The sequence below is a fragment of the Vanessa cardui genome, chromosome 2 (assembly GCF_905220365.1).
Source record: "Vanessa cardui chromosome 2, ilVanCard2.1, whole genome shotgun sequence".
NCBI lineage: Eukaryota > Metazoa > Arthropoda > Insecta > Lepidoptera > Nymphalidae > Vanessa > Vanessa cardui.
This window is the reverse complement of record NC_061124.1, coordinates 4,608,081-4,623,186: the sequence shown is the minus strand read 5'-3', so window position 1 is coordinate 4,623,186 and position 15,106 is coordinate 4,608,081. Positions and strand designations below refer to the sequence as shown.

General features: G+C 32.3%; 2 protein-coding genes across 4 annotated transcripts in view; one reads left to right on the top strand and one right to left on the bottom strand.

Annotated features, from left to right (window-relative positions):
- Positions 1-186: 186 nt before the first annotated feature.
- Positions 187-12,415, bottom strand: LOC124537589 (protein ROP). Of its 2 annotated transcripts, none has more exons than XM_047114466.1 (15): positions 12,309-12,415; positions 10,733-10,882; positions 10,361-10,516; positions 10,136-10,239; positions 9,110-9,258; positions 8,317-8,377; positions 7,541-7,695; positions 7,001-7,152; positions 6,112-6,266; positions 5,907-5,987; positions 5,263-5,430; positions 3,890-3,979; positions 3,572-3,669; positions 2,150-2,232; positions 187-1,632 (listed from the first exon to the last, which is right to left on the bottom strand). In XM_047114466.1, exons 1-15 carry the CDS (start codon positions 12,334-12,336, stop codon positions 1,499-1,501), a joined length of 1,764 nt encoding a protein of 587 aa, XP_046970422.1. In that variant the 5' UTR covers positions 12,337-12,415; the 3' UTR covers positions 187-1,498. The 2 variants fall into 2 exon arrangements, with proteins under 2 accessions (XP_046970422.1, XP_046970432.1); XM_047114476.1 differs by lacking the exon at positions 10,136-10,239 and adding an exon at positions 9,911-10,014.
- Positions 12,416-13,019: 604 nt separating this feature from the next.
- Positions 13,020-15,106, top strand: part of LOC124540273 (ras GTPase-activating protein raskol) — a 133,919-nt gene continuing 131,832 nt past the window's right edge. The window contains exons 1-2 of one of the 2 annotated variants that reach the window (XM_047117786.1): positions 13,020-13,108; positions 13,452-13,775. In XM_047117786.1, the coding sequence (XP_046973742.1) occupies positions 13,709-13,775 (67 nt within the window). In that variant the 5' untranslated portion in view covers positions 13,020-13,108; positions 13,452-13,708. Of the gene's footprint in view, positions 13,109-13,451; positions 13,776-15,106 lie in introns of those variants that run through there. The other variant, XM_047117794.1, reaches the window with a different exon arrangement.

Sequence of the window (15,106 nt, the reverse complement as noted above, 5' to 3'; positions counted from 1 at the left end):
TGGAATATGTTCCAAACCTCCGCAGAGCGAGAGGAGGCTTTAGCCCAGCACTCAGCAGTGGGAAATTTACAGGCTGTTGTTGTTGATATATAAGTCTCATATGTAACTATATACATTCTGTTAATTGCCACTTCCATTAGGCAATAAATAGACTCTAAAAGCTAGATTTAAATTGAAACAACTGTCCGATGATTAAATATTTTATTAATATGTAACACTTGAATACTGATAGTTAAGTTGGTTTACACAGGTAAAAGAAAATGTGTATTATATTCTACATAATTGCACAAACTTGGGCGTAGACTATTATTTATTAGGAATTATATGTAATAATTGTTATAGTTAATATTCTAATAATCCATATCATACGATATGTATATATTAACAATTTAAGAACCAATTTTGATTTTTTATTTTTATTAAAATAATTAAACGCTAAATTAATATAAATAATTTTTTTTCTATATAACTAATAACTACCTAATGTCTCATGAATTATTAAGTATCAATTAAATTGAAAGTCACGATATCTATATTTTGATACGAGCACATAAAATTACTATTATTGGAATGTAGAGATAACTAAAACACGAAATAGTTATAACATATTACTAATATGTAATACGTGATCATTACTAGCTGTTTTAAAAAGACGACATTAAGAACATTTAAAGTTTTTTTTTTTATTATTCATTCTATGCAAAATTCAATAAAATTATTTCATGTAAGTGTTTAATGTTTTCTCTACAAGGTAACGTGTTTTACCATTCAAATCGCCATTCCACTTCGAACCTAAGCTTTTATTCCAAAAAATTCATGACTAACATTTACTTCGTCTGTTTAGAAACTTCAAGACTTAGTCCAAGAGGCCGTAATCATTTATCGAACTAGAGTTCTCCACTACAAATAGTAGACATTAAAATTATAAAAAATACTTATGTTTTTTTTTTAACATATTCATCATAAATAAGGATCTGTTTTTCAATTCATGTCAACATCTGTTATGAGACTTTACATAATAATATTAAAACTTGTAAAACATCAACAATATAAATATTTTGATCAGATATTAACCTAAGTCTACAAACATAACATTGAATTGTTATTACAATTCAAACGCAAACAATATCACAATTACATTAAAACAAATAATTAAATATTTCTCGAAGCAATAATGTTTTAATTTTGTTATCGACAAGATTGTAGGTTAAAATATGCTTAAAGTAAATTTTATATTTTTCAAATATTTTTATCATAATAATTTCTGTTTATGCACGTTAACGCTACACTTACTAATTTAATAGATCAGAAGCATTCCGCTAACCTATGGTAATAATTGCCATGTACAAATATTATTTGATGAACATCGCTATCCACAAGGATTGCTAGTAAAACTAAGATTGAATCTAGCTTTTTCATGAATTACATTTTTGCCCATCGGGTCTATAATACCACAAAGAAACGGCTAAACCTAAAAGGTATCTCTCGATGTTGCCGTTTAAGCCGTGAGAGAGCTGAGATCGGAGAGGAAGTTGTCCGGTGTGAGGATGTGGGATGAGCCCATGATCACCTCCCAGTTCTTGAGAGCCGCAGTCACCTCGTAGGCGCAGCGTATCTCGGAGAAGCAAACGCCTTCAAACAGTTATAATTAGTCAATATTTATTATGTAACTTTACAATCGTCATCTTAATGTTACTGTAATTTAATAAATATAATAATAATTTGAGTCGAGATGGCCCAGTGGTTAGAACGCGTGCATCTTAACCGATTGCGGGTTCAAACCCAGGCAAGCACCGCTGATTCATGTGCTTAATTTGTCTTTATAATTCATCTCGTGCTCAGCGGTGAAGGAAAACATCGTGAGGAAACCTAAATGTGACAATTTTCATAGAAATTCTGCCACATGTGTATTCCACCAACCCGCATTGGAACAGCGTGGTGGAATATGTTCCAAACCTTCTCCTCAAAGGGAGAGGAGGCCTTTAGCCCAGTAGTGGGAATATACGAGCTGCTGTTACAATAATAATTTATAAATCAAATCACATTTAATTGATTGTTTATTTAAGTGTTGATTATTCCATTATAGTTAAATAGTATTTTTTAATAAATGTTAACCTCTTAAAGAAGCAATATAAAATTTAAAACTTACCTCCGACTACAAAGACGATCAAACGCGGTACATTTTTAATAGTCTGTTGCGCCTTATCTTTATGCCAATGGCCATACCGCACACTAGAACAAAAAAAAGAAACAAATAATAAAACACAAACAATATTGTTCTACTGTACATATATTTAAACATTAAAATGATTGCCTTAAATCGAATACTAAATTCGGATTAAATAATTACAAATATATATAATATATAAATTTTGCCATTGATGGCAATTTTACAAGGGGCATTCTGCAGACTATTTAGATTATTTTCATTTTGATTTTATAAATGTTTATATGATAAGTATTCCAAAAATTGGACAGTAGGGTTTCCGTTCATAATTTAAATATAAAAATTACACACTATGATCTGTTCGCGTTAAGAATGCAGTGAGTTATCATTGTTTACCGCCCCCTTTGACCAATCAAATCCTTTCAAGTTACAAAGTCAAGTTCACATTGAACAAGTAAAGACATAAGTTCGAACGTGACGGTTGTGGATTTAATATAATTTGTTGGAATTTTAACACAAATATACAAACACCTTTACCCTTCTGTTAAAAATATTTGATTGGTCAAGGGGCGGAGTCAGGCCGGTAAACAATGACAACTCACTGCATTCTTAACGCGAACAGACTATAGTACATTACGAATTTATTTTGTACTCAAAACTTTATTAATTATGTTGGTATATGTATATTTATTATTATTAATAATGAATAAATAAATACAATCTATAATGGGTAGGTAATTAATTACATATCGCACCTTTAGTAATATATGAATCAAGTCAAAATTTGTGGAAACTGAGACTTTAAAAAGCTAAGGACACAAATTAAGATGCGCCATCGATTAGCGCTAACAGAGAGAGAAAAAGATTTATAATAACTCGGTATTTATGTATATTTGTGCCTCTCTCACACTCGCTGCTCCCGTTCCCTGCTACAAGGGCGCATTCGTGTTTGTGTCCTATGACGAAAAATCTGATAAGATTGGTTTTTAATATTTTGTATTATACAGAACAATTTATATTTGCTACCTTATATTATGCAAAATGTAATAAATAATTGGGTCTAATTCATAATCGATCGCTATATTGCCTAAAATTAAATTTTATTTATGGAATGTTTTTTGTACTATATGGGTCTAATTTGAAAGTTTTTTTTCAAATGCTTGCAATTTTCTTTTTTTTTTTAAATATTATTTCTTTATATGTATAAATAGTGAAAGTGTATTTATCAAAGATCAAATCTGCCAAAGTTCATATATATAACTTAAATAATAAAAGCTTTATTTAAAAAAATATTTGTTATGTAAGAATCCAGAAACCTTAAACGCGATTTCCCAAAAATCTACTTTTTTGGATTGTGCCTTTATATTACTAAGGGTGCGATATGTGAACGACCAATTTTCTTACCTCGTTGGTGCTTGATATCCAGAAGTCTGAGCGCGTCCTGCGAGGAATGGGAAGTGGCGTTGGTCCAATTTGTCCTCAATCGAATCTTCAATAATATCCTATTAATAGAAAAATTTAAGTTTGTTTATACATATATATTTTAGTTTATTTATATAATAGTTCTACGAAAACTACAAAAATGGTATAAAAAAAATAGTTTTGAAATTAGAATTAATTGCTAATTGATACTATTTTACTAGCCTTTGTAATCATTAAAAAATATAGGGCATATCCACATTGATATCTTGAATTGGAAAAATAATAAATAAAAATGTATACCTTGATCACTGGAGTCCAACGAGACATCTGATATGTCTGTTCAGTGATTCTCTCCTTTCGTGGTACTTGATATTGCTTCTTTCTATTGCCCTGTAATATAAATGATGTAAAGATTCGTTTAAACAACGTTATTTTATTGTTTAAAAATAGTTAAAATATATATTAATAGGTTATACATATATAGTTATACATTTTATTATTTTGTATATTTTATACACATTAAATAATTTGAATATAAATTTAATAAATAAATATTGAACAAAATCACATACATTACTCTGATCCCAATGTAAGTAGCTAAAGCACTTGTGTTATGGATAATCAGAAGTAACGACGGTACCTCAAACACCCATGACAACATGAAAACTCGGTCGAATGGTCGGGAATCGAACCCGGGTCATCGGACTGGCGTACCCATGCAAGCCGTTGTACAGAGTATAGTACGACACAAATTAGATGTAGCATCTGAAAATGCAATGGAATGAAAATAAAACCGATTACTGTCGATTTACACAAACAATAGAAATAGCTCCCTATCGCGCCATTCGACGCTATTCGTCGCTATAGATTCACGCGTCAGAGAAAGTAAGTTCATGTAAATCGACGCGTCAAATTGACGAAAATATTAGTTCATATGATATTACAAGTTAATTACATTTGTGCAAAGACCATATTCGCATGAGAAATAAATATTGATAATTTGGGATAGCATACTTAATTCAGATGTGATCGGTTTTACGAATTTTGACGATGCGACATCTAAATTGTGTCGTACTATACTATATTCTATATTACTTTTTATAATTCCTAATATTTCCCAGATATTACAAGTTAATTACATTTGTGCAAAGACCATATTCGCATGAGAAATAAATATTGATAATTTGGGATAGCATACTTAATTCAGATGTGATTGGTTTTACGAATTTTGCCGATGCGACATCTAAGTTGTGTCGTACTATACTATATTCTATATTACTTTTTTTTTTATGGTATAGGTTGGTGGACGAGCAGATGGGCCACCTGATGGTAAGTGGTCACCATCACCCATAGACAATGATGCTGTAAGAAATATTAACTATTCCATACATCATCAATGTGCCACCAACTTTGGGAACTAAGATGTTATGTCCTCTGTGCCTGCAGTTACACTGGCTCACTCACCCTTCAAACCGGAACACAACAATACTGAGTACTGTTATTTGGCGGTAGAATAACTGATGAGTGGGTGGTACCTACCCAGACGGGCTTGCACAAAGCCCTACCACCAAGTAAACTTTTACTTTTTATAATTCCTAATATTTTCCAGATTACAAGGTCAAAGGAGTACGAGACTCGTTATCTTTGTAATATGAGTGTTGTGAGATACTGACGTCGACGACGACATTGAGGCCGAGGTTGGCGAGGTTGAGCAGTGCCTGTTTGTCGGACGGCTCGAGTTGCGCATGCGTCACCAGCTTGTTGAGATTCTCCTCGGAAATGCCGTTCTTCGACATTATATACAGAGCGATAATGCGCATCTTGTCGTAGTTTTTGATCGTCTGAAAAATTGCACATATACAGTTTTTTTTTTTTTTATATGAGACAATATCACATACATCACTCTGATCCCAATGTAAGTAGCTGAAGCACTTGTGTCATGGAAATCAGAAGTAACGACGGTACCACAAACACCCAGACCCAAGACAACATAGAAAACTAATGGTAATCTACATCGACTCGGCCGGGAATCGAACCCGGGACCTCAGAGTGGCGTACCCATGAAAACCGGTGTACACTCCACTCGACCACGGAGGTAGTCAAAAAAACCCGAGGAATTACATCCCATTTAAGTAGTCATAAGTTATTTATATTACGCAGTGTATTTAATTCATATACGAGAGCATACAAAGTGGACTATGATTCTCGCTGGAACGAAATATATCGAATGCGTGAAAAATAATATTTATTTTCTTTACAATATATAGATATAGAGTGATCCAAGTGTTTAAATCATTATAAGCACAGTGCACAATACCTGATCAAGCAGCACTGGTACAATGCTCCTCATATGATCCTTAATCTTTTCTCCCTCAGCGTCGGTACCCATGGCCAGATCCTGAAATAATTAAAATGGTGTTAAAATTGCTCGCTACGCATCATTATATAGAGAAGGCAATTGTTTAATTCTTGCAAATTTTTTGACCTACTCGTGGAATAAATAACTAGGGTTCCATTTTTACCTGTTCAACTTTGCACAGTTTGTCGACGTAGCCTTGGTAAGACTTCATGCAGTCCTCGGCAAGACGCAGGTGGGTCGCGTACTTAGACAACTCCTTCTGATACTGCGGCATCTTCTTGATCATTTGAGACAAATCGCGCATCGACTGTTTGTCACCTAACACAATTATTAAAATCAACTAAATTTTCTATTTGTTATTATTAATAATTATAAATGTTATCTTTATACACTTTATGCTCTAGTTTTGCTAGCTTATAGGTGGTTTGTGAGTAATATCATTATTCTTTACAACACAATTTAAACGCATTGCAATACTTACCCGGTACCAGCTAGTACATTATAATGTTTAAATAGATATTTTTAGTATAAATAAAGCAAAAACAGCGAGGCTTTTTGATTCTTATTTTATTTAGCACACACCACTGAATTTATACTTGTCTAGAATTTATATTTATAACTAGCTAACCCACCCTATAGATGATGTTCTATATTTTTTTTACTCATTACAACGATTGCATATAAAATACTTACAAATGTTACCGAATTTTACTGATAATTTTTAATTTACTAAAAACCTGGTTCGGACTAAAACCAATATTAAATGAACCAAACAAAACACAAGTCAGATCAGCCTCTATCAACTGATACATTTACCAACAAGCAGCACTAAGCTTTTATTGAATAGATTCATTTTGCACTTGTCAATGAACGAAAACATTCAGAGATAATCTGCTTGTTATATATCTTCCATTAACGTTGAAGCATTATGCTAATTAAGCTCCAATCAAGACGAGAGGTCTTGTTCTTGTCCATTCTTGAAACATAAACGGGGAAATTATATTTCTACTGTACGAAATGAGATTTTTTTTTTATTACTTTTATTTACGTACCTCCACCCATTCGTTTGGAATCAGTGAACTTCTTGAGATTCTTGGTGACTGATGTCGATACGACCGCAATGTGCTGGTGTCGCAGTTCCACCCAAAGTTCATCATTTTCATCCAAAAGCACCTCCTTCATGTGCCCCTGTGATGCATCATATCTAAAAAAAACAAATGACATTAATATAGACTAACAATTACATTGTAACATTAACATTGCATTTTCTGTAATAATCTTATTAGTTATGTCCATGTTATTGATTGTTATATAATGTTTTATTGAATTTATTATTATTTTTTTTAATTTAAATCTTGATATACTACAGTTATTATATTTTGCATGATGTGATAGCCTATAATTAAAAGGACATTTAAGTTATTGTTAATATTTTGATAATTAAATGAATGTAATAATGTTTTCTCTTGTTGGTTATCCAAATAATAAAATAAACAATAATTATTCTTATATTATTACTTAATTAGAATTAACTATTGACTATTAAATTATAGATTTTCATCAGTTGTGAATATTTTTTCTACAAAACATACCTATAGACGTCGTTCTCGATGGGGAGCAGGTCATAGGCCATAGCCTGGAGCGTGAGTTCGTGCAGTAGGGGCGAAACACAATCGAAGCCGCGGTCCAGTACCAGCAGCTGCGAGCGCGCCTTCTCAGGACCTTCGCCCATGGTTGGCTCATCGGCCTAAAACGTAGAATTTAAAATGACGTCACAATTTAACTGAAAATGGTTTACAATAACGACATAGCAATAGTACGAAACAACCTAGATGTCGCATCGGCAAAATTCGTAAAACCGATCACATCCGAATTGAGTACGCTATCCCAAATTATCAATATTTATTTCTCACGCGAATATGATCTTTGCACAAACGTAATAACTTGTAATATCATATGACCTAATATATTCGTCAATTTGACGCGTCGATTTACATGAACTTGCTTTCTCTGAAGCGTGAATCTATAGCGACGAATAGCGTCGAATGGCGCGATAGGGAGCTATTTCAATTGGTTGTGTAAATCGGCAGTAATCGGTTTTATTTTCATTATATTGCATTTTCCGATGCTACATCTAATTAGTGTCATACTATAGCTATGTTGTTATTTGATGAGATTAAGGTAGTATAACATAATAAATAAATAAAAATGTAGAAACTATTTTTTAACAGGCAACACAAACTGACGCATAAAAATATAATTATTTATACATTAAAAATGTTACTGGGAAATATTTCTTTGATGAGTGCTTCTTGCGTCGTATTTGCGTAAAGCATTGTTGGTAATAAATTAAGCAAGTCTAATGTACCTTGTATGCGTCGAGTTTTTGCTGAATGAGTTGCGCTAGTTCCACATTGCGTTCCCAGTCGCTGTAATAAATGTTACTAAATGTTACTATAAAATAAATTAAATCTATGACTTTGTGAAGAGCAAAACACTGATAAAATAATTGATTTGACTTTCTTCTAACATTTATATCCCTGTATTAAGACTTTTATAGTCAACAGGATATATTCAGTGGCGCAGCTAGGTGAGGAAGAGCCCCATTAAATACAGTGGCGGCGCAAGATCTAAATTTAATGTGGCCAAGATACATTTTGCGAGGCCCATGTTTATTTTTTCTTTCTTTCTCACATCACTGTAATACCGATGTATTTTTTTGGATGTAATATACTTTTTCAAATTTATTTTCAGGTGTGAGGCGCGAGGCCCTTTGCACCGTGAGGCCTTGGGCGGTGACCCACGTGTCCCACGCCTTACGCCGCCACTGGGTGCATAGAAAAATAATCGGGCCCTTACCCCCTCTTTCCCATCCCTCTTTAACTAATAATTACCTTTTAAAATTATAGATACCAAATAAGAAATCTTGTGCACAGGGTCGTGATTTTCTAGTTTCAGAAGTTAAGGTTTAGTTTACAGGGCCCCCTGAACTCCGAGGCCCTGGTGCACTGCACCACCTGGCCATACGTTAGCTACGCCACTGGATATATGGTATTTTTCATTGACATTAAGCATCTGTTAGTTCAATGATTTAGAGAAGCATTTTTTGTATATTTCATTGACATTAAGTTAGTTTAATGATTTAGAAAATCATTTTTCACCTGCGGTAACGAACCGACGGGTACTCGCCGAGCGTCGCGCACAGAGTGGCGATCTGTTCTGCGATGCGCTCCATGTTGGCGTTGCGCGTCTGAGTCAGCGCCGGGTTGTACATGCACTGGAACGTGTCCGGCGAATCAAGCGAAAACACCTGCAAACATATACATACATCAAAGTGTACCAATATCTGTATACTAGTTATTCAACCTATTATTGATGAGTGAAAGTAATATGTTGATTATACCAAGATTCTGGTCTTTAATCCAGACGCCAAAAGTAAAGTAAATTAACAGCCTGTAAATTTCCCACTTCTGGGCTAATGGCCTCCTCTCCCATTAAGAAGAGGGTTTGGAACATATTCCACCACGTTGTTCCAATGCAGGTTGGTGGAATGCACATGTGGCAGAATTTCGATGAAATTAGACACATGCAGGTTTCCTCACGATGTTTTCCTTCACCGCCGAGCGCGAGATGAATTATAAACACAAATTAAGCACATATATATAGTGGTGCTTGCCTGGGTTTGAACCCGAAATCATCGGTTAAGATGCACGTGTTCTAACCACTGGGCCATCTCGGCTCCAGACGCCAATGCAATTGATTTTATAACGCTATCAAAGAAAAAAGCTAATACATTTGTAGATACTTGGTATTGGCTGAATTCTTTGATGAGCCGTGACACAACTACCTGCTGTATTTTGTATATATAATCATCAAAACATGAGCAAATTTACATTCATGTGATGTGTAGGTAATTGAAATAACAGAAACAAGTCTGGTTCAAGCTTCAGTAAATATATTACCTGACTCTCATAAGGCAAGAAAGCAATGTTGATTTCCTTTAAGGTTTTGATTTTTCTAGCAGCTGATGATTTGCAGAGTTCATTGAACAATTCCTCTGGGCACACTAATAATGGCAGCGTGCAAAATAATATTACATCTTAATTATTAATTTAGGTTGAGACGTTTATGTTATATCTTAATAGTTAAATGTCCCCTGTATATGAAAATATTACAATCCAACAAACCTGTTGTTCATATGGTATGAAAGCTATGTTGATTTCCTTTAATGTTTTGATATATTTAGCTACTTGACTACGTGACAATTCATCAAACAGAACATCAGGACAAGCTGTAAATTGAAATGAAATAATAAATGCAAATTAATGTCAAAGCAGTAAAAAAAAATGAATGTGCAATTTACAACATATTTCAAGAGTGCATAAAAATATAATATAGCACACTTGTCTTACCTTCAGTGAAAAAGACGTGAGCAGCTTTGTACATTATGCGGTTACCAACTGAGAAATCATTAATTAATGCATGAACAGATTTCTCACAAGGTGTTATCAAGTAAATTCCATCCATTGTGTAGAGCGGCTCACGTTTCTTGTGAATGTCTTCTACCACTGAAGAATAAAAATATTGACATGTAAATCAATAAAATTTTGGCTTAATTTTTAATAAACACTAGTATTAAGTATTGACATTACATGGTATGGGATTGGTTCAAATATCATAGATATATTACGTAAACAGTTACACAATATTAAATATTCACATAAATTTTTGATTAAATAATAATTTGTGTTATAAATATATTGTAAAATAAGTAAAACACTTACAGGTAATGCCTTCTGCTGAGATGTCATGCATTTTGCAGCATGCAGACACCATGCGCATAGATAGCTGATCCACAATGAGAATACGCCATTCTATGCGCTGTGATTCCTTGCCTTTGGGACCGCGATAGCGGATCACCTCGTTCATAATCTCTATAAATTTTAAAAAATATAAATTCATTATGTAGGTAATTCACATAGATTACCAATTTTATCGCTAAGATTTAATTAAAAAGTCACTAATTCAATTGACATGGAACATGTTTCACCTAGTAGCCCATACAAGACAGATAAGGTAATGAATATCTCCAAAGGTTTTATTTCTTTTTAATGCAATTAATAGGGCAAGGTAATGAAATTGAAAAACAGATATGTGACAGTAAAAATTAATACCCTATTTTTTAAGGGGTTCCTGATCTCAGTAATATTTTTTTTATTGGAAGCATTAAAGTTTTTTGACACTTTCTTTAAACTTTGAGACATTAAATGTGTAGCTACTAAAATTCACCTTTAAATAAAAACTTCCTTCATGATTGCATCGAATAGTGAAAACAATAATATTACCCCTAAATAAAGAATGCTGTATTAGACCATTTGTTTTATTTTATTTATTTAGATAAATATAACTCTTTTATTATATGTATAGTATAATATTATAAATGCGAAAGTGTTTCTATCTGTCCTTTGCTCTTTGGCTACACAACTGAACTGAATTTTATGACATTTTGTATGCAGTAAGCCTGATCTACTTTACAACTCCTAAGACTATCATAAAAAGTAATCTTTATTTATATTTTCTCTCAGTAATGATTTTTCTTATATTCTATTCTTGGATACTATACAATTTAATTCATATCAAAATATTGAAATTGTTTGCTTTTTTAGAATTTAAATAATAGGGACAAATGCAGTAATTTTCCAAGTTATTATATGATGTATGATGAACACATTTGCAAGCATTCGTTTGCAAGTGCTTTAGCAGTAATTTTTTAATAAGGACTCAAATGTACATATATAATTATTTCTTATTTGTATAATTAGTATTATATACTCTGTAGAAGAGGGAGTATATCGACCGAAACGAATGACGTACCAACGTCGCCCACTCGGTCACCTCCCCACCCCACCGTGGAGTGACAGAAAAATCAATAACAAACACTTAGCCCAGTTATGTATGTATCATAAGCACAATACATGACCATTTTTTCATATACAAATACATAATTTGTCATAAAAAAAAGGAAATAATTTACGACATCAAAGTTTTGCTGGGTTTGAATTGTATATTATTTATCCTGAAAGTTTAGACATTATATCGAAAAACTGTAGCCGAATAAAGTAAAAAAGTATTAATTAATGAATTAATTGACCGTAGTGTAGAAATTTAGTTTTAATTGTAAAAAAACTCAAATTCAATAATAACATTACTCATTGATAAGATTAAATTTACAATTAGTCATAGTCCTACGAGTTACAACATTTTATTTTGTCATAAATAATTTACACTTTTACAAAATATAATGTGTGTGTTTATGAGTGTAATAAGGAATATATCAAATTATATTAATATTTTACTTACTTTGTCCGACAAGTGCTTTTAGTGCCATCTTGTTCCATAGACTAACTAAATTGGTCGAAATTGTTGGAATTGGAAATAGTAGGTACTACTGAATTTTGACATTTGACAAGAAATATTCAGAAGATTGCCATGTGTAAGAAAAGCGTGTATTAAATTATTTACACTAAAGACGTATTTTATAACTGATAAAAATAAAAAAAATAATTATGGCGGGTAAAATTGTATCGATTCAATCAACTATTTGAAACCGGATGAATGTGCTTGATCATTTGTTATAAATATTAATGGCAATACAATATTGACAAATTAATACTACATTAATAATACATCACAAAGTACATAATTTACATACTTAATAAACATAAAAGTTTCTTAAAAGCTTGACAATATACATCATCATTCACAAATAACTTGTTAAACACGCGGTGCCGCAGGAGATTTATGTGTAGGGCTTGCCTTAAAATTATGTCTATGGTACGATAATTAATTAAAAAATCCCTTCTACTTTTTTCTTAACATTAAGTATGTTTTTAATTAAAAATATATATATATTTTTAAATTGTACGTTTAATTTTATTTCAACAGTTTGTTTGAATATTAAAAAGATATATTGCGCGCGCATTTTTCAATCACGTCAATAACAGGAGACAGAGAAACAACATATTCCTTTTTCTTCGTTCATACGAAATGTTGAAGTGAAGTGTATTCGCTATTTGGTATTCGCTGATTTAGATTTAGTTTTTTATATGCTTGCGTAGGTGACGGATGTCGCGCAAGGTTATTAGCAACTGTAATCACGTGTACGTAAATTGTGCGGTATTTTTATAAATGTTTTTTTTTTTTTTTGTAATCTGCACTGCACTTTAATTTTATATTTGCCAAAAAATTACGTTCAATCAAAACTGTATGTCAATTTTTTAAATAAATTTTATTATAAAATAAATTATTCATTGATGCAAAGAGTGACAACTGCAAGTAAATAGGAAGTGGATTAATTTAAATATAATTTTTATTTGCTTCTTGATATGATTATAAATATTTCGTCATGGTAAATTGCAAATTTATTTACTAATATTATTTAATAAGCGAAATTGTTTAAATATTTAATAGTATATTATACATCAATATTTTAATATATTACAGAGACTATAATATGAGTTGATTTAATCAATTTTCATTGATCAACGTGGTTGTCTTTTTATCGGTCGCTGGTGAAAGTGAGGTGCGGTGTTTGAAGAGTCACTTTGTATATTCCACTGGCTGGCTGATTAGTTGCAGCTAGTGTCTAGTGTGGTAGTGACTAGTAAAGTGAAATGTAGTGGCAAATCGACGATGTATGTGCTAGCGCTGGGCTTAAGATTTTAGCCAATGTATGTTTTTGATTCGTGATTGTGTGCAAGATGAGCGATGAAATGCCTGTTGTGATCTCCTACCCTTGCCGCGCTGAAGGCTGGTTGGATAGATGTGGTAAGTTGCTTTTTTTTATTTCTGTAAATGTTTTTAGATAACTTGTTTTAAAAATAACGTTGGCTTGCTATTTTTATGATTGCATCTGTAAGTTATTTGGGGCGATTTACGTAAGCGTTCAACAAGTGACATGCATTATTTGTGCAAGTGAAGCGCATTGTTTTGGTAGGAACGGCGATCAGATTTATACATGTAAAAGAGGAATCTTTGTAATTGTTTATAGATACTTGTTTAATTAGAAAACTAATAGATACTAAGTTCGTACCTACTTACACATATAGACATACATATTAAATTAAATTCATAAGTTTGTACTTAATCGTAAAACTTTTTCTAAGATTGTATGAGCAATTTTTGTCCTAATATAATCTTCAAAATATTCTAATATAAACTTAATTCATATTAATTTAAGAGTTTAGAGCCGGGCTGAAACGACCATGGCCCATTTTATTTTGATTACTATTTCGACAATCTCTTAGAAAACATATTAATGTATGTATCAAACTTTATTAAAAAAAAGGTGATTATATTCAAGAGGGACTATATATATAGCTACGCAGTACCTACATATTTTAGTTCACAAATGTGTACGAGAACACAGGTGCATTCTTTATGACACTTAAAAAGTGTTACGGCCCCAGGACCTTACGACTACGCGTTATTTATGTATTGGCCTTACGTGTTATATATACATATATACCGTTGCTACTCAGACTTTATCAAGAGAAAAACCCAAACATATTTTCATCAACATCACCTTGGGTTTGAACCAAGGACCACGGGATTCTCGGGATCTATTGACTTACATCCAGCCACTAGACTAACGAAGGAACACGAAGAAAGACAAAAAAAACGAATAAAACAACAAGAACGATTAAATTTTTTTGCCTAAGTCAAGACTTTTTATATAATAATTTAGTCTTTGAGCAATTTGAGTTAGGTTAGTCATGGTTGGCGTCGTTAAGACGATTAAAGTAATTGTTAATATTTCTTAGGTACCAGTGTTTATTCGCAGTATCACTTACCACCAAATGGGTCATTTGCTCGTCGTTCTTTTAATTATAAAATTCAAAATAAATGGCTGTTTGACCGTCCGATGCATACTCGACAAAAAAATAAATTGTCATTTTCAATGTAAACAGACGCAATATCTTTATTGATATCTGACGACAGAAACGACAATAAGGGAATTTGTTTAAAATGTCTGTGCTTTATAGAAAAAAAAATATATTCTATTTTGAAATAAATTCTTTGTCCAGCAGGTTAGCAGTGTATGCCCTAGATAGAGTGAAAACTATACGGTGTTGTGGTTTTCTATCGAGTTTCGGTTC